Here is a 25,554-nt window from a genome sequence, read left to right on the forward strand (position 1 = left end):
ATTCAGTATGGACGGTACGGCAATGGCTCCTAAGTGGTGGTATATGAAGGCACGTGGCGCCTCAGGAAATGATCTATCTAGACAATACTCAGATAAAACAAGAAAACCAGCACGACTACAGTGGCTACAAAACAACAATCGTAAACAAATCCTCAAAAGTAATGACCCACTCACGCCACAGCCACTAAAGCTACACTTCGCCACACCACAGCCACATCCACAACCACAACCACGCCACGCCACACCACACCACTCTCCAACCACAGAAGAATTGCTACACCACACTGGAAAAATAAATCAACTACACCACACTAACAAAAACAGTCAGCTATACCACAATACACCTCCAACCACACGGCAACCTTAGCCATACAAAATGCCACAACCTCAACCACAACACCACAACCTCAACCACACAACACCACAACCTCAACCATACCAAACAGCTCTGTAACCCAACTCATAAACCATCACAAACCAAATTTCTACCACATCACATTAATCACTGTCTCAACCAAACCAAACCACACCACAACCAGATCAACAGCCATGCAACACCATAACCACAACCTACACCAGACCATAACCACACCACACCACAACCACACTTCATTTACACCACATTGCAGCTGTACCACTCCACAAACACAGCCTTTGCGTCACAAACTATCCATACCACAACCATACCACACTACAAGCCTAACATTAAAAACAGCAAGCTATTTCAGTCCCACCACAACCACACCCATATTACACCACAACCCTACTCTAAATCATACCAACCCACAACCCCACCTCATCACAACTGAAACTAACCCAAAATACAGCTGCATCCTTCATACTATAGCACTATGGCACAACCACTGCTCCAACCATACCACACCACATATGTACCACACTATGTCACAATCACAACTGTACCAAATCCGTATCCTACCACACTACACGTAGATAATGGCACAAAACATTAACTGCATCATACCCACACCATAGCCACAACTATACCACATAATGAACCAAACCTCAACCACATCTCACCACACCACAACCTCAACCACATCTCACCACACCACAACCTCAATCATATCTCACCACACCACAACCTCAACCACATCTCACCACACCACAACCTCAACCACATCTCACCACACCACAACCTCAACCACATCTCACCACACCACAACCTCAACCACATCTCACCACACCACAACCTCAACCACATCTCACCACACCACAACCTCAACCACATCTCACCACACCACAACCTCAACCACATCTCACCACACCGCACTTTATGCACGATTATAACACATCACTCGCCTAATATGAAGCTCACACCACCACACCACAACCTTAACCACACCACGCTATAAACACAACTCTACCACATCACAAGACTAATACTAACTGCATACACTAAACCACACTGTCCATCACATGACACTACAGCCACAAGTATAGTAAACCAAACCACAAACACGCCATACCACAACACATCATATAACACACACCACATCAAAACCACCTCATCCACAGTTCAACCACAGCCACATCCACAAGCACTGCACCGTACAGAAGTGCCATCTCAGCTACCATCACCACCCCTTCTAAGCCACTTCCTAGCCCATCCCAAGTCCATGCCACAATATCTACAAATACCATCGATACAACTGGTTTCACAGCTACAATCTCAGTGTCTACCAGCAAAGCCTCAAGTACTGGTGTATTAAAACCACAGCTCATGCCAACAACACTGCGACCACTATCAACAACAACAAAAACAACAACAACAAAAACAACAACAACAACAACATGACAACAATAACAACAACAACAACAACATGACAACAATAACAACAACAGCAAGTTAGGATGCGTTATAACCACTACAAGTGCACCACTACTTTAGTTTCACATTCACAACGTTCATGGCTTTAAGTAAAACCACCTCAACCTCTGCTGCGGCCACTAACAATCTAACCACTGCTACACAGAGGTTCTTAATATAGTTACAATTATCACCAGCTACAGCCCGTGTACTATTATTACAACCACACCAAACTACCAGCACACAGCATAAACAACGACTATATATCTATATCCCGAGCTGTCACCCTAAATGTTATGTTCAAGCGATAGAGTCTCCTTAAAGGCGCTGGGGCAGGAACAGGAGTAGCCATCAAGAGGGTACTTTCTAACTGAAGGGGAACACGGCACAACGCCATCACGTGTCAACATCTGGCCATTTCTCACTATGGACATTTTCCAGCGATGGGTGGGCAATGAAACCCAGCGCATCCCTTTCATTTTAGTTGTCCCCGCCTGGTAATAATCCGTCTCTCCTATCCCGCGTTTCGGCTCAAAGGACCGAGTTTCTATATACAGGTTAGAGGAGCCTCAGCAGTGGCCAGGTTTTATACGCAGCTTGTATGCTAATGTTTTAAATACAGCGGGAAGGAGTCAAATCCAAGCTCTCCAGACCCTCCACACACGATGGTGTAGCATGTATCACTGGGTCACCACGCCGATAAACGATGCATCCAGCTCTGCCTTAACTTGAAGTGACCCAACACCATTAAAAACACCACTATTACAGCTACTACCACGGGTCACCACCACCACCACAACCATCACCACCACGGCAACCATATTCACAGCCACCACTACTAACACAAACACCATCACAACCATCACCACAAATATCGCCATCAGTCACCATCATCACACAAACATCATCACGACCACCACCACCACAGCCACCACTATCACAGCCATTGTCATCACAACCATCACCACTGCAGCCACCATCATTATAAACACCATCATCACAACCATCACCACAACCACTACCACCACAAACACCACTATCACAATCATTACCACAACCATTACCACCACAATCAACATCACAGTCACCATCACCACAACCATCACCACAAGCACCGTCATCCCAGCCACCACAATCATCACCAATATCTCAGGCCTTCCACTAACAATAACATTCATAACAACTGCTACAACCACCACCATCAAGAACGCAGCCGTCAGTATCATCCCACCCACCACCACCACCACCACCATCATCATCATTATCAACAACAACACATTTAATAGCTTCAGCAACATCACACCTATCGCCGATGTCACCAGCATCACAACAGCAAGTATTGCCACAAACCTCACCACTACAATAACCACCATTATCATCACCATCACCATCTCAACCCAGTCAATGCTGGGTATGACTCAGAAGATGAATAAGATAAACAAATGTAACAGAACTACCAGCTGAGTTTCCAACGCGAATGGACCACACCTTCATTCAGAACATTTCAAGCTTCAAAATTCTCTATTCCAAACCACAATTAAATTTATGCACACTAATATACTTTATGATCAAGTACCTCTCGCAGCACTGGTAAGGTACAGCCGTTCCGCTGATGGATAAGCAAGAGAGGCAGGTATCGCCACATATAGTGACTGCTTCATTCACCCACGTATACAATCATTCAGTCACTTCGTTTGCTTTCTCATCTTCCACAGTACTTCTTGTTCCCACTCATTTCATTTACCATAACACGTCGTCCTCTTAATCCAGCCTACTCTTTACATGATTTTTTTTTTAACAGATTATGAACAGAGGAAAGAAAATCAAATTTAAAAAAAATAATTTCATACATCAGATTACAGGAGTCCGACATTCATAAAAAATCTGTAACAGTTTGACTTGCGCTGCTGCAGGTTGAACGGGGAGGTTTGGGGCAAATGACCAATGAGGTTTTGATGAGATTGTGGTAGGAGGATCCAAGTGGCTACAGCACCTCAGTCCCGTATTGATCTGAGTTATTTAGTCAGGAATAGGTCAGATAGGCACTATGGTCAGGATTATCTGGTATTCTGGTTGTTTTTTGCCAATTGCGTGAGATTAAACGATTCTGCAAACAGCATGCATTCTAGACCAGTATCGTCAGTCCTGGCGGAGTGTAATAACCATTCTGCCTTATGGACGTTAAAATTACCCAACATGGTAATTTCAGTAGCAAGGGTGAGGTTATGGTTGGTCAAATGTGTGGACATGGAGTCAAATGCGTTGGGTTCTGATAAGGCATTGGGGGACCGATAAACTATACCGATATATATGGTAATATTAAGGTAATTTAGTTTGTAGATGAGTAATCAAAACAAGCAAAAGTGAAATTCACGATAATGTCAACTGCATAATCAGATTTAATATACCAACAAGTGCTAACCTTGTTACGAAAATCTGTGAGACGGTAACCAGGAAAACTGTACGGGAATAGGACAGCAAGGGAGAGATTTGGGTTTCTGTGAGCAACTGTGCTTCGTCTGAGCACAGACTCAGTTACTCTATGATTAACTGAGATCCACACCCACATTCATATTTCTCAGTGGTTACATTTCCACCGCATTCGCTCTAAGCTTCTCAGACTCACGTTATGCCAACATCACATTCCCATACAGTGCGTTAATGTGCGTATTAACACATCATCCGGTAGTATTCTCTTACCCTTTGTACTCATTTTCTTTCATATACAGGTCTTTAAAGAACCAGCCACATTCCATCTTTGTTCCTCTCTTCTTTCCTTATCTTGTCACAGTCCTCATTCTTTAGTCATTGCATCACGGTACTTCTACTGATTCAAGTCTTTCTTCATACATCAACTACCGTCACATCTACCACAACCGTCACTCACCACCACCACCACACCTACCATGTGGCCTCCACCAAATATCCCATAATTACCACTGATCACAACACTCATAATGTTGACAGCAATTGTAGCCACTGTCAGCTACCACTGCAATAAGTATTCCCACAGACACAGTCATTGTCACCACCATTATAGCCATAGTCATATACAGTTATTAGACTCATCACCACCATCACTACAGTCACCAGCAATATGACCACTTCCAGTATGCTACGAACGCCATTCCCAGGTACACTGTAACCAATATAGTATTGTTTTCACATTAACTTGGCCTAAAATTGTCATTTTTCCATCTTGTATGATCATTTGCAACACTGTAGCTCTTCAATATGATGGTAGTCGCGAAGAAGTACTAAGCGAAAAATGTAGAACCATAGCATTATCGTATTCTGCCACTGAGCTACGTGAAATAAGCTGGAGAAGAACGATAATCTGGACCAAGTTAATAGCAACCTCAGATACACAATATACCACTACTAACACCACTGTCAGATACACTGTGACTACTAGTGATACCACTGCTGACATTCTCAGACACAATATTACCACTACCAGCACCATTCTCAGATACAGTGGCACCACAGCTAACACCATTCTCCGATGCAATGGTACCACAACACCATTCTCAGATACACTGTTATCTCTACCAACACATACATTTTTACCATTGCTGTTATTCTCAGATACATTATTTCCACTTCCAACACTCTTCTCTAACACACTATTCACTCTACCATCAAGTCGCTATATGACAGAATTCTGAGATCCACTCTAACGTATAGAAGAGAAGCTTGGAATATATTGGGAACACACAAGTAATGAGTGAGAGGAGTGGAAACGAGTTATCTGCGAGGCAGGTGGCATGGAGTTATGTGGAGACACACAAACAAATGAGGAAGTGAAGAAACGTAGTGATGACAATGTGGACGTGCTGGAAAGCATTAAGAGAAGTACCCTGAGATGGTCTGTCTGTGTTAAGAAACTGGGGAATTAAAGATTGACTAGAAGAGTGCATTCAAGTTAGGTGGAAGGGGAGGCAAGGGGAAGGAGATCACGGATGAGATGGAGTGATGAGGTGAAGAGGTATATGAGTGATGGAGGTGTGATATGGAAAAAAGGTAGCTTGATGGCGGAGGACAGAATGACAGAGGCGATACGAATGCGACCACACCTTTCGGGATCAAGGAATCTGGCTACAAACAGATAGACAGACGACCAACTCCCTTTTCAAGTACGCTATTACTACTACCAGCACAGCTCTCACAGTAACACAGCCATCACCATTTAACAACAGGTCAGTTACGCCAACACCTCCACAGTCTGTAGTTATTGCTAGATTAAACACAGCCTCTACAACACATCACTACCATAACAAAGCAACCCTGACGACAACCATTACCATATGAACCATTAAAGTTATTACAGTTATTGTGACTTTAACTCAAACCGCATCTACTAGGCCACCACAACACCCAGCTCCACAGCTATCACCATATCAAAACCACAGTCATTACAACCACACACTATCATAATAACACCATAACAACTACAGTCATAACAACCCTAACCACTACCATATCAACCACAACCACTAACATTCCATAACAACCCTAACCACTACCATATCAACCACAGCCACATTCACAACCATGTCAAAAAGAGCACCACCATGCTGATCACAACCACTGCCACACCATAACAATCACAGGCCTGGCCAGTACCATGTAAACCATAAACCACTATCATAGCAGTCAGCCACAACCACAACAGTACCAATCTTAGACACAACTGTTTCGACCAACTGCAGCCATTTTTAAATTACCTACACCCACTACCATATCAGCCACCACCATGTCAGCCACAGCCATTACCACGTTAACCACAGCCACTACCATACCAACCACAGTCACTACCAAAACAACCACAGCTACTACCACAACAACCACAGCCACTACCAAACCAACCACAGCCACTACCACAACAACCACAGCCACTACCATACCTACCACAGCCACTACCATACCAACCACAGCCACTACAATAACAATCACAGCCACTACCATAACAACCACAACCCCTACCACATCACCCACAGATATATCAAGAACAACCATATCAGCCACAAGCACAGCCATCTCAACAACCATAACCACATTAACCACAACCACAACCACAAAGAATTATCTTATCTACCTCAGCCAGTAATGTGTCAGCCACAACCAGAACGACTACCATATCCCCCACAGGCGCTACCATACCAACCAATCCCACAATCATATCAACAAAAACAACTATTACAACTTGTACCATACCAATCATAAACACTACCACGTCAATCACAATTATTTTCACAGCAACCACAGCCATACCAACCTCAACCAGTCCCTTATCAACCATAACCATATCAATGCAACCATGTCAGTCACAGCCAAAACCTTACCATTCTCAACCATAACCTTACCAACTATAGCCATATCAACCACTCATTTCCAGAACTACCATATCAACCACAGTAACTACCATGTCAACAACAACCATATCAGTTACAGACACAGCCACATCAACCACAACCACAACCCTATCAGCCACAACAATCGACATATCATCAAAAATCAGACGAGTCACAATCATATAATCCACAACCATATCAGCCACAGTCGCTTCCATATCAGCCAGTCACAACCATATCAGTTTGAGGTACAAGCATATCAGCCACAGTCATAATCATATCAGCTACAGTCACTAGTATATCAACCACAACCATTTCTACCACTGGCACTACAATATAAATCACAACCACTACTATATCAGCCACAACCACTACTATATCCGTCACAACCACTACCATATCAGCCACAACCACTACCATATCAGTCACAACCACTACCATATCAGTCACAACCACTACCATATCAGTCACAACCACTGCCATATCAGTCACAACCACTGCCATATCAGTCACAACCACTGCCATATCAGCCACAACCACTACCATATCAGTCACAACCACTGCCATATCCATAACCATATCAAGCAAAGCAGCAGTGGGTGTCATCAATCTCTGCCATGGGTACGTGCAAGGATCAGGAGAGCCCGCCCCTCTACAGCCCTCGTACAGCAGCCCTCACACCCACCCATCGCATCACCACACCAGGCACCACCACATACACCACAACTACAGTATACATAACACAGGAACCAGCCCATCACACCACCACAACAACCACTCGCACAGGCACCACCACAACAACATTCGCACAGGCACCACCACAACAACACTTCCACAGGCACCACCACAACAACCACTCCCACAGGGACCACCACAACAACACTCGCACAGGCACCACCACAACAACACTCGCACAGGCACCACCACAACAACCACTCTCACAAGCACCACCACAACAATCACTCCCACAGACATCACCACAACAACACTCCCACAGGCACTATCACAACAACCACTCCCACAGGCACCACCACAACAACACTCCCACAGGCACCACCACAACAACACTCCCACAGGCACCACCACAACAACACTCCCACAGGCACCACCACAACAACACTCGCACAGGCATCACCACAACAACACTTCCACAGGCACCACCACAACAACCACTCCCACAGGGACCACCACAACAACCACTCTCACAAGCACCACCACAACAACCACTCTCACAAGCACCACCACAACAATCACTCCCACAGACATCACCACAACAACACACCCACAGCCACCACCACAATAACCACTCCCACAGGCACCACCACAACAACACATCCACAGGCACCACCACAACAACCACTCCCACAGGCATCACCACAACAACACATCCACAGGCACCACCACAACAACCACTCGCACAGGGACCACCACAACAACACTCCCACAGGCAACGCCACAACAATACTCCCATAGGCACCACCACAACAACCACTCCCACAGACATCACCAGAACAACACTCCCACAGGCACTATCACAACAACCACTCGCACAGGCACCACCACAACAACACTCCCACAGGCACCACCACAAAAACCACTCCCACAGGCACCACCACAACAACACTCCCACAGGCACCACCACAACAACACTCCCACAGGCACCACCACAACAACACTCCCACAGGCACCACCACAACAACCACTCCCACAGGCACCACCACAACAACACTACCACAGGCACCACCACAACAACACTCCCACAGGCACCACCACAACAACACTCCCACAGGCACCACCACAACAACACTCCCACAGGCACCACCACAACAACACTACCACAGGCACCACCACAACAACACTCCCACAGGCACCACCACAACAACACTCCCACAGGCACCACCACAACAACACTCCCACAGGCACCACCACAACAACACTCCCACAGGCACCACCACAACAACACTACCACAGGCACCACCACAACAACACTCCCACAGGCACTATCACAACAACCACTCGCACAGGGACCACCACAACAACACTCCCACAGGCACCACCACAACAACACACCCACAGGCACCACCACAACAACACTACCACAGGCACCACCACAACAACAGCCCCAGCCATCACCACCACCAGCTGCCGGGGCCACCACCAGCACAGCCACCATGATGCTTACGTCTGCTGTTCGCTCCCTGCTGACTCCCGGGATGATCATCGTCGGAACTGACTTTCGCCTCCTCCTCTTCCTCCTTGTCTTCTTCTGGCAGTTTGAATTCCTCCTCTAGGCTGTTCTCCTTCTCTTCCTCACGTCTCTTTTCCTCTTCCTCCTCCTCCTCCTCCCCGTCCTCCTCGTCCTCCTCCTCCTCCTCCTCCTCCCTGACCTCTTCTTTGCTGGGCCCCTGACCGTCCTCCCCGGCTACTGCGGCTGCGTGGTGGTCATCTCTTGCTACGGAGTGAGGCATGTCGGTCATCTCAGGTCAGGTCACCGAGGCCCTGGCACACAGTGGGTCAGGCGGGAGGGGGAGCAACGTGAGGGACAGCTGATCAAGGCCCGCCACCATGTCTGCGGCTCATCACCATCCCTCTCACCACCACACACCTGCCCCGCCCTTCACCACAGCTGTCTTGCAGCCAACCACTCCACACACCAGGCAGGCAGAGCAAGACGGCAGGCTCCGGCAGTCTGCCAGCCTCACACACACACACACACACACACACACACACACACACACGGCCGCGCCGTCTGTTGTCAGGTGAGGGCGGTGTAGGAGTGTGAGGGCGGGTGAGGGGTGAGCAGTGCTCTGTGGTCACCCCTGGCACACCCCCGCCCAGGGCTCTAGTCCTGGGCACCTCTTGTGGGCACACACTGGCAGGCCGCTGGGCACCTCGCCTCCTCCCGACACACGCCAGCACGCACTGAACGAAATTCACTCTTTAAGGAAGCTGACGGGTCCTCTCTCCCCCTCCCTTCCTCGCCCCCAATGTACTGTTGTGCCAGGGGACGCTTACTCCATCCTGCAGCAGGGCACGTGAGCTCCGCCTGCCCGCGTGTCCTGCCCGAGTGACCGCCACACCCACCACTCAGGGCAGGCCAGGCTGAGGCTCTCGGGCTTTTATGAATGGCGGAGAGAGGCCTTAGGAGCAGGTGGTGGGGGAAGGATCGTACGTCCGACGCCACGGCCACCCGCCGCTATCGACCCGAGCCAACGCCACCTCCCGGTACGACAACTTCACCCATTGCTCTAGATAAACCTTAAATGTCGATTTATCTAGGGCAATGAGGACGAGCTGCCTCTAGATAGTTGCCCAGGCGACACTGTGAACCACAATCTGATGAATGACTCGAACAAGACATGCACAGTGAAGAAGCTAGAAGCAGTGGCTTCCTCTACAACAGAGGAAAATAATAAGCCAAATGTGATAAAATATAATAATTACGAAATGTATTTAAGTAATATGTGACAGCTCTATAGCACCACCCATGCATCAGTTATATGGTACTGAGAACCTGCTCCCCAGCACACCCTAATGAACAAAAGGGCAAGCGGTTCATTCTGTTTCAGCATCACGCATCATGAATGAATAGCCACATAGCCACACGGCACGCCCACACTCTCGCTCTGCCCAAAAGCTCTTCTCCGTGGTCACAGGCCACCAAATACTTCCTTTATAAGAAGCACTCATACAATATTGTTGCCGATCAAACCCATCCCATACACAACCTTGCCATCATATTATATTCTGACCAGCCCATAGCAAGACTTACTTCTTGCCGATCGACCCTCAAACAACTAATTCCATATAAGGTAGATAATCCTTGGCATAATGGCCATACCACTGACCTACCACACCCTAACCACAACCACGACATTACCACATAACCACCACACAGTCGAAATATTACCACATAACCACAACACTAAAACAACCAAAACACATTCACAATCTCAAAACCACAGTACCACAATCCTCTCAATCAACCACAATACCGCAGCACTACCACACAACCTCAGTATCACAGCCATACCACACAACCACAGTACCACAGCCCTCCCACGCAACCACAATACAGAAAAAAAACACACACACAACCATACCGTACCACACAGCCAGTCAACCACAGTACCACAGCCCTACCACACAACCAAATACCACATCCCTACCACACAACCACAAAACCCTACCAAACAACCACACCACCACACCCTACCACACAACCACAATACCACATCCCTACCACGCAACCACAAAAACCTACCACACAACCACAGTACCACAGCCCTACCACACAACCACAATACCACATCCCAACCACGCAACCACAAAACCCTACCACACAACCACAATACCACAGCCCTGCCACAACCAAATGCCACATCCCTACCACACAACCACAAAACCCTACCACACAACCACAATACCACAACCCTACCACATAACCACAATACCACAACCCTACCACATAACCACAATACCACAACCCTACCACATAACCACAATACCACAACCCTACCACATAACCACAATACCACAACCCTACCACACAGCCACAATGCCACAACCCTACCACACAACCATAATAACACAGCCCAACCGCACACCCACAGTATTACAACAACCACAGTCAGTCCTACAATGCAACACTACCATACAACCACAACGCTACCACACAACCACAAAACTACCACACAACCACAACATTACCACATTACCACAACACTACCACACAACCACAACACTACCACAACACTACCACTCAACCACAACACTACACACTACCACACAATCACAACACTACCACACAACCACAACACTACCACAACCACAACACTACCACAACCACAAACTACCACAACCACAAACTACCACAACCACAACACTACCACACAACCACAACAATACTCACTACCACACAACCACAACACTACCACTCAACCACAACACTACACACTACCACACAATTACAACACTACCACACAACCACAACACTACCACACAACCACAACACTACCACTCAACCACAACACCACAACACTATTCACTACCACACAATCACAACACTACCACACAACCACAACACCACAACACTATTCACTACCACACAATCACAACACTACCACACAACCACAACACTACCACACAACCACAACACTACCACACAACCACAACACTAACACAACCACAACACTAACACACAACCACAACACTAACACAACCACAACACTAACACACAACCACAACACTATTCACTACCACACAACCACAACACCACAACACTATTCACTACCACACAGTCACAACACTACCACACAACCACAGTATCAACAACCACAGTCAGTCACAAAGCAACACCACCACACAACCACAACACTACCACACAACCACAACACTACCACTCAACCACAACATTACCACACAACCACAACACTACCACACAACCACAACACTACCACACAACCACAACACTACCACACAGCCACAACACCACCACACAACCACAACACCGCCACACAACCACACCACCACACAGCCACCTCAGTCATTGTTACGGACGACACACCTCTCGTCTGTACGTGGGAAAGCATAAGCCTGTATTAATTCTGTGTAGTGCAGCCAAGACCACCATAATTAATAGTCTCCATATTGCACAGGGAATTCCGCAGTTGGTATAAAATATGAGTCAGTGGCCAGGATACCGTCATTTATGTATAGTTCCTGCCACCGTCAGTCCTTGTAATGGTATTCGTGCTTGATTAGATATAGACAATTTCAATGAGCCGTAAACACATGCCAATAACCCTATGCACTATGTTACCAGTTGCCTTTATCCAACCACACACGACTACATTACACTGCAACAACTACATTATAGTTTCACTCCCACGTCACTGCCACACCAAAATTGCCACACCACTGCATCCACGTCACTGCCACACCCTCGCCACTGCATTCACGTCACTGCCACACCCTCGCCACTGCATTCACGTCACTGCCACACCCTCGCCACTGCATCCACGTCACTGCCACACCCTCGCCACTGCATCCACGTCACTGCCACACCCTCGCCACTGCATCCACGTCACTGCCACACCCTCGCCACTGCATCCACGTCACTGCCACACCCTCGCCACTGCATCCACGTCACTGCCACACCCTCGCCACTTCATCCACATCACTAGCATACCCCCACACACCAAGGTAGACACGTCACTGCCACAGAAAAACAGTCACACCATCGCATCAAGGCACTGCACACTGCTGCAACCACGTCACTCCCACATTAGCACCGCTACACCTCTACGGGTCATATTATTATTCATAACTATGTCAGCACACATGTACTACATATTAACATATCACTTCGAAAGACAACACATCACTTGGCACCACTCCCAAACGTCTGCATTACTAAACCACACCATTACCCCAGTACATCAGATATTCTTTCCGTATCACTCCCTGGCAAGCTACAAAGACATAAGTTTATAAAATGTGTAAAGAATACAGTAAACTTTGGCCTCTGGTTATATAAGATTATTAATTGAAAAAAATGTGTACAATTATGGGAACTATCACGGTATATACATGAAAAATCATCATCGTCATTTCACTATCATATATATATATATATATATATATATATATATATATATATATATATATATATATATATATATATATATATATCCACTGGGAACTCCAGTAGTAAAATACAAACATCCAACATCTGTGTAGTCATAATGTGATTTATATTATGAATATAAGTCACAACATCAACTCATACTACCACATGGGGAACTACGGAGATAAGAGATAACTGACTTTAAAAAAGAATTTAGCATGCAGGAGACGAGGAACATATGAAGCGTCAATCTGCTCTCGTAGGGCAAGCGACGTCAACACACATCCACGTCGAAGAAGCAGCAGCGGACGAATTAAAGAATATAAAAAATTGCAAATAAAAGACTCCTGACAGAACTTACTTGATGCTCTGCTCTTCTTTCTGCCTGAGAGGAACAGAGAGAGATAAACACAGCTTTAGAGGAGAGAAAACACCTACAGCGACGGTCATGATAACACACTCAGCCAGTATCTCAGCACAGCCCACCTTTTTAGGCCAGTTACTCCTGAAGGAGGAAAGGGAAAACCGCGCCATATAATTCATAGAAAACCAAACAATGGGATACAGAGGAAGAAACTGGTTGTGGCACATTCTGGAGGGCGAATGTAAGTAATGATTCGATTCGAAATCTTCTAATGTACGGCATCCTTATGTATGTGAGTATGCGGTGTTCCTGAGTGTGTATGTTGAGTATGTGATGTCCCTGAGTGTGTATGTTGAGTATGTGATGTTCCTGAGTGCGTATGTTGAGTGTCGTGTGCCTGAATGTGTATGTTGAGTGTGTGGTGTTCCTGAGTGTGTATGTTGAGTGTGTGGTGCCCCTGAGTGTGTATGTTGAATGTGAGTGGTGTCTATAAGTTTATATGTTAAGCGTGTGGCGTCTCTGAAGCTGTATGTAGGGTACATGGTGTCCCTGATGAGTATAATCTGAGTGTGTGGTGTCCTCAAGTGTAGGCTATATTTATGTGAGTGGTTCGCAGCTTACAATGATTTGCACCAACGAGAACATTTAGCCATCACTTCTCATATACATCGTTAAGTTTTAGTGGCTTAGAGGTAAGTGTGTCTCATTATACTTTCTTCTCATTTTGTCACAGTCTTTGGTCCAGTAGTGAAAGAAAAGAAAATGGCTTCTTGGTAGAATCCATTTTCTTGAGAAGACACATGATATAACAAACTATTCCTTATTTTTTCATCCAAGTTATCTCTTGCATTTTTCTTCCTGATGCTCTTGAAAATGTCTTTCAGCTCTCAACTCACTGTTTGGGTAAAAATAACATTGTCTTTTGTATACTCATATGGCCATGTCAGCTGTTCTCGAGGCGTGTATGGATGTCTGCCCGTATCAAAATAATAATAATTAAGGCAATAAATAAAGATCAATTGGCACTGTTAGCAATGAGCACAGAGCTACGTTATACAGAATACATATTTATTGTTAGCCTTATTCATGCCAATTTGTTATATTGTAAGCTTTAGTTGCAGAGATGTTGACGCACGAAGGGAGACACACATTCACACAGACAGCAATGTTTTTCACTTCTCCGGGGAAATTCGTAAGTCAAGGGATTTTAAATATACTGTAGGTGAAGGGTTCCATGCATCAAGGTGGCGGGTGACACTGAACAGACACCACTGTCACAATATATACGTGTATTTATTCATGAGTGGTTTTTAGTTTAACATATGGAATAAGTGGGGAAGTTGGACATACGAAGGTCAAAGGTGCATTAAAAGTGTATGTACAAAATCGGTGCCAAACACTGAACATTAAACAAGAACACTATATAAATGCATGTCTCTGGTAACGGGGGAACAGAGAACAAGTGCTAGCGTGATAAACAGAGTAGGATAGGTAGCAGGGAGGTATGACTGAAGACAAAATAATAACAGAACAAGTCAGTGAGATGGGCAATGTACAGATATGATTAATGATGTGGTGCTGAAGTAGAACCAGAAGTAAGATGCAGTGACTGAGATAATACAATGGAACTATTGTGCTTAAAATCGAATAACCAGGTACAAAAGACAGGATACATACACAAGACACCAACTGGGCTCTACTGACACAATTACCCTGCTGCGTGAGCAAGCTAGAGACAGTGCAGCCAAGTGCCACATAGTAACACCAACAGTGATTGTCAAAAGTGTACTTCTCTACAACAACATCAGCTAACTCAATGCCTATTGACGTTTGCATGAGATTTTTTGATGGATTATTTGAGAGCTCTTCAGTTAAAATTCATGGAAAATTCGGGAAAACACTTTTAACGTCTACTGTAGCACTGAAGAAAGGAGAAAATCACCTGACCTAACCTGTGTGCTATAATCTGTATGATATTAATGTAGAGAGTATTGACTACAAAATTTCATCTAGTGTGCAGAACTGCCATGTCTGTTGCTTAAACGGTGGTCAGGTAACATCATCGGGACATGACAGGTGGCCTGACAGTGTAGCGTGGGTCGGAGTGCATTGTGTTGCCGTTTGCATGTGTAAATACAGTGAGGACATGTAGGAAGAAGCTGTTGACAAGAACGTCTGGAAATCTCGCATTACAGACAAGTATGAGGTTGCACATCACCGCATTTTGTATCTAGCGCCATTTACCTCATATACGTCATCAGATATGAAATGCTCATCAGTTTGCCATAGTGAGGGAAAACCGTCTGTCTGACGACCTTGTACGACAGTCAAAAATAAGAAGCACTGAACCCAGGCAGGCCAAAGTGTGTTGGACCTGTCTTTGAAAAGCGGAGTTGTTCAACCTCTTATGCCTGCACTCGTATAACCTTGCCGAGGGAGAGGTGAGGTGTGGTGGGAAGGGGACGAAGCATGCACTCACTAACAACAGGTGACTAACCAGGTGACTTACTGTACATACTGTTCACAGAATCAAGTAAGCGGTATGTGCATCGATTCCTAGACAAAATTAATATTGATGTAACGAAAGACGTATGCAGAATGCATAAAGGAAAACACAAGGCAATATAGATGACTGAGTATGTACTGAGGTAATGAAAAGGTGGAATGCTGGCAGTGCAAAGGACAAGGTGAATTGCAGAGCTGGTGACGCAGGAGCGTTTGTCACACACTCAGGCTGTGACGTCAGGTGCATCTGAGGCTGGCGTGCACGATGGCTTCCAGTGATGTCAGGACAATAATGCCTTAAGGAATGACCTGACTGACTGATTAACGGGAATATCACTTGTAATGACGCCTGTGTGTGTGTGTGTGTGTGTGTGTGTGTGTGTGTGTGTGTGTGTGAGAGAGAGAGAGAGAGAGAGAGAGAGAGAGAGAGAGAGAGAGAGAGAGAGAGAGCTGTAACGAGTTACGTGAGATGAACCCCTTGAAGCAGGTGACCCATTAAGTTGGTTTATCCTTGACATCTTCAGACGACTTTAATAAGGTTAGGAGAGACCAGAGCCAGTGTAATATCCAATCGATTCTCCCTGTGTTGAAGTGTCTTTCCCCTTCAAAAAAAAAAAAAAAAATCGTGTGGGGGCAGCAAGAATCCAAGTAAAGAAAGGAAGATGGGTCTGAATGTTGAATAAGCCTGACACGTTAAGTATCCCCTGTTATGTATGGCTTGATTTATATTTACACCATTTATGCACCTTGAAAATAAATACTTGAGTGACGTGTGTTCTTCTGACACGTGATCTGAATGCGACCTGTTGACGCGTGACCTGAGCGACGTGACAAGAGTGCCAGCATGCATAACAACGGGTACAGAGTGAGTGTGGGTGAGGGGCAGTGCAGAGGGACAGGTACCAAGGCGTCAAGGGGAAGGCACCAGGGACAGGGCACCAGATGCAAGGTAATTATCAACCTGAGACGGTGGACCAAAGATAATAACGGACCAGAAACACGCATAATATGGACCAGAGACATTGAATTAGAGAAAAAGATAGTTTGGACCCAAAACATGGATAATATGGCCAAGGGACAAGGATAATATGAGTCAGAATCAGTGATAACATGGACCAGAAACAAGGTAATTATGTTGCAAAACCAAGGTAATTATGGACCAGAAACAAGATAATTATGTTGCAAAACCAAAGTAATTATGGAGCAAAACCAAAGTAATTATGGAGCAAAACCAAGGTAATTATGGACCAGAAACAAGGTAATTATGGACCAGAAACAAGGTAATTATGGACCAGAAACAAGGTAATTATGGAGCAAAACCAAGGTAGTTATGGACCAGAAACAAGGTAATTATGGACCAGAAACAAGGTATTTATGGACCAGAAACAAGGTAATTATGGAGCAAAACCAAGGTAGTTATGGACCACAACCATGGTAATTATGGACCAAAAACAAGGTAATTATAAAGCAAAATCAAGGTAATTATGGACCAGAAACAAGGTAATTATGTTGCAAAACGAAGGTAATTATGGACCAGAAGCAAGGTAATTATGGACCAAAACTAAGGTAATTATGGACCAGAAACAAGGTAATTATGGACCAAAACTAAGGTAATTATGGACCAGAAACAAGGTAATTATGGTCCAGAAACAAGGTAATTATGGTCCAGAAACAAGGTAATTATGGACCAAAACTAAGGTAATTATGGACCAAAACTAAGGTAATTATGGACCAGAAACAAGGTAATTATGGAGCAAAAACTAAGGTAATTATGGACCAAAAACAAGGTGATTATGGACCAGAAACAAGGTAATTATGGACCAGAAACAAGGTAATTATGGACCAGAAACAAGGTAATTATGGAGCAAAAACTAAGGTAATTATGGACCAAAAACAAGGTGATTATGGACCAGAAACAAGGTAATTATGGACCAGAAACAAGGTGATTATGGACCAGAAACAAGGTAATTATGGACCAGAAACAAGGTAATTATATTGCAAAACCAAGGTAATTATGGACAAAAACCATGGTAATTATAGACCAGAAACAAGGTAATTATGGACCAGAAACAAGGTAATTATGGACCAGAGACAATGACGCAGGTGTGCATTTCCTGTGACACTAGGATTACGAATCAGGTGAAAGGAACCAAAATCACGGCCGTCAAACATAAGTGGACGATATGGAAATAATAAATACAGATAAGAAACCCAGGTCAAGGTTATGAAGCTAGGACCAGGGAGAAAGAATTAAGAGCTAAGGGCCGGAAACCAGGTATCAGCTTCGACAAAGGTATCAGAGGTAAAGAATCAATAACCAGGAATAAGAACAAGGAATGAAGGTCTGGAACGAGAATCAGGGACAATGGACTTAGGACAAAGGGCCATGAACCAGGGATCATCATGTGGAGTCAAGAATGAAGATCAAATAACTAAAAACCAAAGCTACAACATGGGAGTGTGGAGGAGCACAGTGGCAGCAAGGAACCATGATTAGATACAGAGCCAAGAACGACAAAAACTGGTGCATATGATTAACAGTGTGAACCAGGAGCCACGGAGCTCATGAATCAGTGACCATGAACACTTGGAACCTGGTACCATGAACATGAGGAACCTGGGGCCATGAACATTTTGAATCAGCGACCATGAACACTTGAAATCAGCGACCATGAACACTTGGAACCAGTGACCAGATTAATTCTTTCACTTGGAGTAGTCTCTCTCAAGCTGAGCAAAATAGTTTGGTGGCAGCAAGAGCAAAAAAATATATATATCTTAGTGAGAGACTTAATGAGCACTGAAGAATTAGCGGGTATCTCACGGGGACTCATGAACGCTGTGTGCAGCACCAGATGGACGTCCGAACTGAGCTTGGACGTCCATTCCCTACCACACGGTGGATGTCGACGACCACCTTCTTCTTTACTGAGTTCACTCCACGCGACGGGAAGGTTACTTGTTCCGACATCCTAGCAGACGACGTGTTTATCATGAACAACAATGGACGTGAACCAGCTAGTGACTTTTACAATGGGTATTTTTCTAAAATAAATGAAAACAAAATATGTTGTATAAAACGATTATACAAACTTTACTAACGGTATTGAATTAATCATAATATAAGACAGCAGATGACACACAATACCTGGCCACAACTAAGGATAAACTCTATAGCAGTGATTCTCAAACTATGGGTAGCAACCCAAAGGTGGGTCGCGAGAGGAATTTTGATGGGTCGCAGGGACATAGAATACGCCTAATGTTTTCAATGTATTTTATTTACTTAAATGAAATTGTAATTATCCTTATTGCGCTATTAGCATGTTCATAATAACTACGACAGGCTATATACCGGTTTCTCTTGTTCTCTCGTTCTCTCTCTCTCTCTCTCTCTCCCCTGTGGGTCGAGAAGTCTTGAAATGTTCTATAGAGGGTCACACACTAAAAAGTCTGAGAACCACTGCTGCATAGAGAAGGAGACTATGGAGTCATGGACGTCCACAGTGATCGGGACGTCCACGAATGGGTCTGGCGGCCTTCCACCCATGGACGTCCACAACCCTCGCGCAGCAACAACTTTGGACGTCCACTGCCAGTTTGGACATCCATGAGTCCCCGTTCGATAACCACTTTAGGAGTCAGGAAGATAGGTCCTACTGTAGGTACCGAGGAACTGTATTTTGTTAAACTTAGCTGCCTCCCTTGAAACTCTTCTTTGTCAGTACAGTTCTTCACATGGCTCTTTACTCGTGTCTTGTATGTTGCTTATGATATATGTGTCAATATTAATAAAGAAATTTTAACATACCAAAGTAAAGTTATCGCAGTACCTATATACTGTATATATATATATATATATATATATATATATATATATATATATATATATATATATATATATAATTTTTTTTGTGGTAGGTGGGGGCGCTCACCATCCACTCACTCGATGTAGTGCTGCTGTCGGGTGTCTGCCCTTTCCTCTCCACCATCCTTCTTTCCTTCCATCCTCTTCTGTCTTACATTCCTTCATTCTATCCTTTTCCTTCTGTCTACGGGTAACTTTACACTCCCTCTTCTGTCTTTCTTTCCTTCATTCTTTCCTCTTCCTTCAACCTGTGGATGACTCTACACTGAGTGACAAGCCAAATGGTTTTTTGTGCTCCAGGAAACCATTTACTACGCTGGGTGGTAACCATATAACCAAATTTGGGCGCCTGGTGGTTTAATGGGTAATTATTGCTCTCCAGTCGGATTGGGCCGGTGAAGGTTTATATCCAAGGGATGGTTGGGGTTGATTGCTCATGTAATGCCACTCAGGGATGAGTGAGGCTGGTCCCTCTCATCTTAAATGTTGGGACCAACTGCCTAGCCCCGGGCTCCTACGCTCCTCATGGGGCAATGTAGGATTGGATGATATATATATATATATATATATATATATATATATATATATATATATATATATATATATATATATATAAAATATATGTGTGTGTGTGTGTGTGTGTGTGTGTGTGTGTGTGTGTGTGCCAGTCAGAAAAGAGCGGCTAAACTTTCCTTTTTATCGGGTATAAGGCCAGTCACTGCATGTTGCATCTTTCATTAAACTGTCATGAAAAATATCTTCCACTGGTACCAGTCATATTCCCACAAAGATACAAATGTCTCCGAAAAAAGCAAAATTCTTCTTGGCTTGGACACGTTCCACACCTGCGGCGTGGACATCTATGTTTTCTTGTTAGGTTTGGCTTACATGAAATCCATCTATCAGGTTGCACAGCTGAGCGTAATAATTACCAAAACTGCCAAGAAAAAAGTCCAAGAAAGCCTCCTAAACTGAGGAGAATACTACCCAAGAACTAAAGAATCAAAGGACACCGCCAAGGAAGGAAGAACGATAAAGGGTAACATCTGAAACTTTAAGACTTCTGGCAAGAAACTACAACTTAACTCATGGACGTGCGACGAGGAGCTAAGAGCCAATTACTTTATCATGAAGTACCTAAGACCATATACTTAAAATCGAGGAGACAGTGGTGTATGCAAGTCATAATCTGACAATAATCAAATGAAAAAGTTTTGAACACTGAATGTAGTCAGCCTGCATGCTGCGTTATGAACAGCATTCTCTTACGAGGCAGAGAAGCCATACATGCTTTGCTCTTATCATGGGTTCTGTAAATGATTTCGTAAATTATTTTCAGAAACTGGGGATTTGCCTACACCTTCGGAATCACTATGTTAAGCATACGGCCCTAGAGGCCCGTAATAACCTCTTTATCACGATGACGATTTTGTATTCTTGTTGCCGCCAAAAAGTTTTAATCAGCTTAGGAGAGACCCTTCGTTGAGAAGAGGTTAAACACACTTTCATGCAAGGAAAGAAATCAGTAAACAGAAACAAAAGCGAAGGAACAGTGACTCAGACACTTGAGAACCAAGAATACAGATCGGGAAACGGGAAGCATTCCTCTTAGATCAATGGTCAAAAACCAGGGAGAAGTAGCCTAACCAGGGAAGACAGACTTAGGATATAGAATCAAACCGTCCTGAAAAGTGAAGCAGGGAGACACAAGCAGTGACTTAGAACCAGACAATAAGAACCACACGTTAGGAACCAGGTATTAGTGATGAAGAACAGAAGCTAAGGAAATGGAGTAAGGACCTTCAGACTCAAGATCACACAAGGGGGGGTCACGGATTAGGGTCCACAGACTAAATACCACAGACGAGGTGTCCAAATCTGTGGTTCAGGAACTAAGAATTATGGACTAAGGACCAGGGACCACATACCAAGGTCCCAAAACCAAAGGTGCAGGGCTAGTATCGCTTATTCTCTTGTTAACATCTGCTGATTTCCACTGAGTATTTATTCATGATAATTACATGGCATTTAGATATTTTTTTTTTATACTTTAACCATACTACTATAATTCAAGTTCGAAATTTAAAAATGTAATAAATAAAACAATGTTAATTCTCATCTGTAAAAATATATATCATCAGCATTTTTCCTTTTTTCAGCTTGATTACATACCATAAAAAGTAATCCCAAATTTGTTAATACTGTATCTCTGCATTGCCAAAAATAATGGGTGAAAGAATAATTAGAAAACTGAACTCCAGTCCTGCAAACATAGCTACTGAGCACTACAAGAAGGGCAGCAAGTGGATTGTGAAGGTCATGAAATATGCCAGGGTTGAGGTTGGTGCAGGACGGCTGTGGGCAGGATACGAAATGAGAGAGTAAACAGTAGTGTGGGATGAGGGGCAAAACAGGTAAAAAGGATGAAATGACAAGGAGAAATAAAGTAGAGCTGTGAATTGGTAACATGAGATGGTACAGAAGAAGTGTAAAGCAGAGATGCAGCAAAAAGTGAGGTAAAAATGAGCAAGACGGAAACCAAGTGAGAGTTACTTAGAGTGAAAACATGAGATATTACTTCGGATCAGGCAAGTTTGGCCAGACAATAACAAGTAAAGACCCAACAGTGACTGAAAGACGCATGATGAGAGCGCTGGACAAATAAGAGGTGTGGAAGTCAAGTGATGTAAGGTAAGAACAAGGCAGGTGAGGCAGCGTGAGGTAGGAGGGGAGGCAGGCGAGGTGAGAAGAGCGAGGCAGGAAAATGATGTAGCTAAAATGAGGTATGGTAAAGTAGGAGGGATGAAGCATGTGGGCCTTCGTGATGTGATGGTGAGGTGACGTTGAACAGAGAGGACCAAGGACTAACCTGTTTGGGTGGAAGTGTCGAAGAAGGCACAGGAAGTCTCAACAGTCATGGTGGCCAGGGTGCCGTCGGTGATTTGAGCGCAGGAGTCACGGCGACCGCGGGATCTGGACATTTCCTCACTCTGGGTGCTCTGCCGCCGAAAATTCCTGGCTCGCATGATATCTTCTGTGGTACTCTGACGTCGGAACCCACGGGACAGGAGGATCTCTTCCGTGGTGGACTGGCGCCGCAGCCCACGCTCCTTGGGCGAGTGTTCCCTGTGGCACCATTCATGGTATAGTAAACGGGACGAAGAGTATAGGGAGGACAGTGGGGAATGTAATGCAACACTCAGGGTCTTAATAAACATACTAATTTTAACTAGGGCCGGAGAGGAACAGATGTACAGGAATATCAAGTGCCATACCTGGAAGAACATGTTGAAGAAGAATCTGGAGATCTAGGAGAGCGTGAGGGGCGGCGGCCACGACCACAATATTCAGCGGCAGTAGTGGACTGCCGTCGTAATCTGCTTCTGGGTGAGGTTTCTCGAGAGTTAGAATCACTTGCTTCTGGTGAAAGGTGAGGTCTGGAATCACGGCGTGCTTTTCTACCAAGCGAAAGCTCCTCAGCGGCTGCAGAGTCTGGTGACAGTGAATCCCGCCGACACTTCTTGGCAACGCCATCAGTTTCAGGAGCATCAGGAGAAAGGAAGGGCCGGGAGCCACGGCGTGATCCAGGCTGAGGCAACCCTTCCTCAATGGTGGTAGACTGGCGCCGCAAACTTCGGTACTTGGGTGAGGGCTCACGGCTGCCCCGTCCAGACCCACGTTCTGGGGACACCTGAGGGCGAGAGTCACGACGACCTCGGTAGATCTGAGTGGTGGACTCCCGTCTCATTGTCATAGTAGGCGAGGACGGGGCTGGGGAGGAGACTGGGGACTTTGTCTCTGTCCCAACCCTGGGCTCTCCTGTTGATGCTTGGGACACCAGCGAGGCCTGGGACACATGGGATTCGGCCGACACCTGAGAGGTAACTTGGGAGGGGCGGGGGGCTAGATCACGAGGCTCAGGGGAGGACACGGGGCGGGGGGAGTGTATCTCTGGTCTGTCCGGGGATGCTGTCTTGTCTACACTGTTGCGGGAGGAGCGAGAATACACTTGTGTGGTGGAGTCACGTCGCTCCTTCCTCTCCTGTTCCAGAGAGTCTCGTCGCCGCCGAAGTATCTCTGCTACGCTTTCACGACGCACCAGGAACTTAACGATGTCGGTTTTGATGTCAGTGCCACTCTGGCGCCGCCTCTTCTCTTCGGTGGTAGACTGGCGACGCGTTTTGATGCGAGGCACTTCCACCATTGAATCCTTGCGACACCATGGGAGTGACTTGGCGATGTCTGCCAAGGATTCTCGCCGACCGATGTCTCGACTCTCCCTGCGGGTGAGCTGCGCCGGGGTCGGGTTGGTGGTAGTAGTGCCAGTGCCGGTGGACCGGTTCTCGGGCGCCTCCCGCCGCCCCCAGTCCCGCAAGATGTCTGTAAGCTGAGCCAAGGAGGATCGGCGGCGGCGGGAGGTGGGTGGCGAGGTCTCCCGTACCTCGCGGGGCGGCTCGATGGTAGTAATCTGGGCGGCCGAGTCCCGCCGGCCCACGCGAGGCCGCGGCGAGGAACTCTCACTCTGCAGCTCGTCGTAGCCATTCCCGCCCTCCCACACCAGTCCCACCTGGTGGCTCAGGATGGGGAGGTTACAGACGAAGCAGATAGCAGACATCCTCCTGCGGGAGACATACATACACAATCTTTCACATCACCATTCTACCTTTTGCTATATTAAAATGATTTATGACTTGAGTGTATGACGTGGCAGCTGTTAGAGACAGCTACTACAGGCTGAATAAAAAGGTCATTTTCTGTTTTAAATAAGACAAGAGTGGCTACTGCCTATATTTTCAGACTGCCGAGTCTTACAGCCATTCACAGACACCAACGGGTTCTAGCCTTAATGTGAACACTGTCATGTTAAACCAGATCTTTAGGTACACCTCGTGGTAATACTTCAGTGACCTCCATTATACTAAAAATGATGCGATGTGGAGATGATGGTTCTGACCATACAAAAGGAAACTGGTCTGATCCTGCTGAGAAATTAGTTTTCATAAAAAA

At 45.4% G+C, this 25,554-nt stretch overlaps 1 protein-coding gene across 1 annotated transcript in view; it reads right to left on the reverse strand.

The window, feature by feature from the left end:
* rsh (Rap GTPase activating protein radish) overlaps positions 1 to 25,166 on the reverse strand; it is a 126,722-nt gene extending 101,556 nt beyond the window's left edge. The window contains exons 1-3 of the mRNA XM_080284535.1: positions 23,823 to 25,166; positions 23,417 to 23,673; positions 14,172 to 14,195 (exon numbers count right to left, since the gene is read on the reverse strand). Coding sequence (XP_080140661.1) covers positions 14,172 to 14,195; positions 23,417 to 23,673; positions 23,823 to 25,162 — 1,621 coding nt within the window. The 5' untranslated portion in view covers positions 25,163 to 25,166. The remainder of the gene's footprint in view (positions 1 to 14,171; positions 14,196 to 23,416; positions 23,674 to 23,822) is intronic.
* Positions 25,167 to 25,554: the final 388 nt, after the last annotated feature.

The sequence above is a fragment of the Coenobita brevimanus genome, chromosome 101 (assembly GCF_032717465.1).
Source record: "Coenobita brevimanus isolate Jiangsu-jjx chromosome 101, ASM3271746v2, whole genome shotgun sequence".
NCBI lineage: Eukaryota > Metazoa > Arthropoda > Malacostraca > Decapoda > Coenobitidae > Coenobita > Coenobita brevimanus.